The sequence below is a fragment of the Antrostomus carolinensis genome, unplaced genomic scaffold (assembly GCF_000700745.2).
Source record: "Antrostomus carolinensis isolate BGI_N321 unplaced genomic scaffold, ASM70074v2 scaffold8043, whole genome shotgun sequence".
NCBI lineage: Eukaryota > Metazoa > Chordata > Aves > Caprimulgiformes > Caprimulgidae > Antrostomus > Antrostomus carolinensis.
Window position 1 is genome coordinate 53302 of NW_010305925.1, and position 2729 is coordinate 56030.

The 2729-nt window shown below is 46.9% G+C and overlaps 1 protein-coding gene across 1 annotated transcript in view; it reads right to left on the bottom strand.

Moving 5' to 3' along the window:
- Window positions 1–2729, bottom strand: part of RASAL2 (RAS protein activator like 2) — a 125393-nt gene that overhangs the window by 12122 nt on the left and 110542 nt on the right. Inside the window, exons 13-14 of the mRNA XM_029084264.1 lie at window positions 1037–1236; window positions 5–81 (exon numbers count right to left, since the gene is read on the bottom strand). Coding sequence (XP_028940097.1) covers window positions 5–81; window positions 1037–1236 — 277 coding nt within the window. The remainder of the gene's footprint in view (window positions 1–4; window positions 82–1036; window positions 1237–2729) is intronic.

Consider the following 2729-nt stretch of genomic DNA (forward strand, 5'->3'; position numbering starts at 1 on the left):
TGCTGAACCAACAGTAAGGTCTTGCCCCTAAAATATCCGTCCACATTTTCCTGGGCTGGAGACTTCAGCTTATGCAAGTCACTGTGAAGTGGAAAGGAATTTGGTTAATTTTTAAGCAGCCAAGACCATGAGAGATCTTTCCTAAAGAAGTCTTTCTACCTCATTTAACCTCCCCCCCCCAAACTGAAGCTTCAAGGAACCACATTTCCTTTTATGAGCAATTTGTGTTCAAGTTAGAACACACTCTTCCTTAATTACCACTTATCTTTGAGAATTACACTTGATCCAAGAAGCGCTTCATCTTTATTTTTTCCACAGGTGAAATGCAAACGGTACCCACCGAATCCTCCCCCTTAGACATTTCTGTCTCCAGCAAGACCAGTTCAGACCCCATTTAACCCTTCGCCAGCATTATGCATTGTGGGTGCCTGAAGGTTCAACAGGAGTTGTGTGAAGGCTCCTGCAGATCTAGAGGTGATCTCGGAGGGTAGACACTTCCACGTGACAAAAGCAGCCCTCCCACCTGACAGCCCAGAAACTTCTCAGAGACCACAGCATCCAACCAAGCTTTTTGGCAGTTCTGCCACGTCACAGCTTTTTGCTTCAGATTAACAGTTATTACAGAGGGAGAAATGCTGCGCTAGACAGAGGAGGGACTATTTTTGCTGTTCCACTGGTAACAGGTTCTACCTACAGCCCAGGTTTTTCATCAGCAGTAAATAAACGGCCTGATCTCCAAAAGGAAACGTTATGGCTGACTATGCATCCGGACGTATAGATTGGCAATAAATTGCAAGACTGTTTTTTAGTAGCTAAAATCATCAGCTCCCAGAGAGATGTTTGAATCCTGGAGAAGTCAAAAGCTTCAGGTCTCCACCCTGTGTACCTTCTCACTGGGACTGTGTATTCCCCGTGACGGAGGCCCAAGCTCCCCACTCCTGCAGCTGGCCTGGGCAGACAGTTCAGGTGATGAAGGACTCAACCCCTAACAACCCCTTTATCCCACAGCTTCCCTGGAGCTCTGGCTGTTACATACCCATCAGTGGGGTCCTCAAATATCTTCTGAAGCCCTGAGGAGAGACTGCCACTGACGTTTGGAGTAGAGCTGTGCTCAGTGAAACGCCTCAGCTGCTGCTGTATCGGTGTAGGGTTGGTCATTGATTTGGTGATATCGGCAAGAATACGAGGAAGAGGTCCCAGTTTTGCCACAGTCGCCTGTAGGAAGGAATTTTCACCCTAATTGGACAACAAGCACCGCGACATCCGCCAGGTTTGTTTGTTTTTGGTTTGGTTTGGTTTTTTTTTTGATAACGATGCACAGAGGCGGAGGGGTTGGAGGTGGAAGGAAGGAGGGTGGTGGGTGGTTGTGTGCGGGTGTGCCAGGACCGTAATGCAGTGTTACGGAGCAGCGTAACCACGGCGACGAGATGGATGGAGGAGACGAAACGGGGTGCAGCAGACATTGAGGAAAGAAAAGGAAATAGAAAAGAAATTAGGATTGACCCCCAAAAATAAAAATCATGCTCAATAAAACAAAACTATTGCCATTCCAATGCAAAACTACCATGCAAAGCAAACTAAGTCCGGGGTGGGTGAGGTCAAAGTGAAAACTATGGTGTCTACTCATTAAAGGGCATTCAGAGACTACAGATTCAGCTAGTGGGGGGAACTTTCCAGGCAAAGGGTGTCATGTGGTGAAGGAAATGCATGCCAACAGACAAGGGGATGCGGCATTCAGGGGGGTCATGAGAGAATCGCAAGGGTTGAGGGAGATGGGGAAAGGGAAGGTCTTCATTTCATAAGCCTTTCGGTTTTTGGCATCCTACACTGATGCCTCCTTCTGTAGCATCCTGTTATCAAAACCTGAGGCATTCTTCACTACTTGAAAGTGAAAAATAACTGCACAAAAACACCAACGATCCTCATCTCAACATTATCATGTCAGCCTGGAATTAAATGTGTAGCTTCTTGTTCAATCACATGTGAGCTCAGTGTTGGCCAGGCCTCGGGTAAGAGCAGCTGACCTTCCAGCAAGGAAGGCTGCTCCTTCACGCTCTTTATCTTTCTCCCCTCTTTGGGTCACTGCTGGTTTTAGCATCTACAGGCACCTTCAGCCTCTTGGGACTGCAGGAAGAAGGTGAAAGTGCTGGAGGTTTATTATAAAGTACAACTCCTTGACATAAAGGTAATGGTTTTTTTCAAAGATATCCTATTTTTCCTGTAAGCAGGTATTCAGTCAGTTTGGCTCCAGAAAAAAGGTCTCTTTACAGACCTCATATAGCACTTCTTCTGTGTCTATTAAAACCTCTGAGGTGACTTCTCTCATCATTTCCCAGTCATTACAGACAGTAAAGCAGCATTGCAATGTAACTTTACCCCTGAATTCTCTTTTTAGCAAACCACTACACCAGCTCCCAAGGGCCTGTTAGGATGGATTCACACATCTAACCTACAGAAAGGGCAAAGCAGATCTGCTTTGGCCATTTCTCCAGGTCTGGCTTCTCCCTTTCCTTGCTGCCCAAGCCATTTACAACTGTGGCATTCAGAGAGCAGCTCACAGTAACTAACACCAAGTCCAAAGACTGGAGCTGGCTTTCTCTTGACCCGATGCCTGACCAGCTTGGGGGGCAGGTGGCAGTGTCCCCTGCACTGGTGGGTGCACCTCAATTTGTAGAAATGGAGAATCTGGTCATTTGAGTGCTGACTTGGCCTGTTTTCCTGAGGCTGCT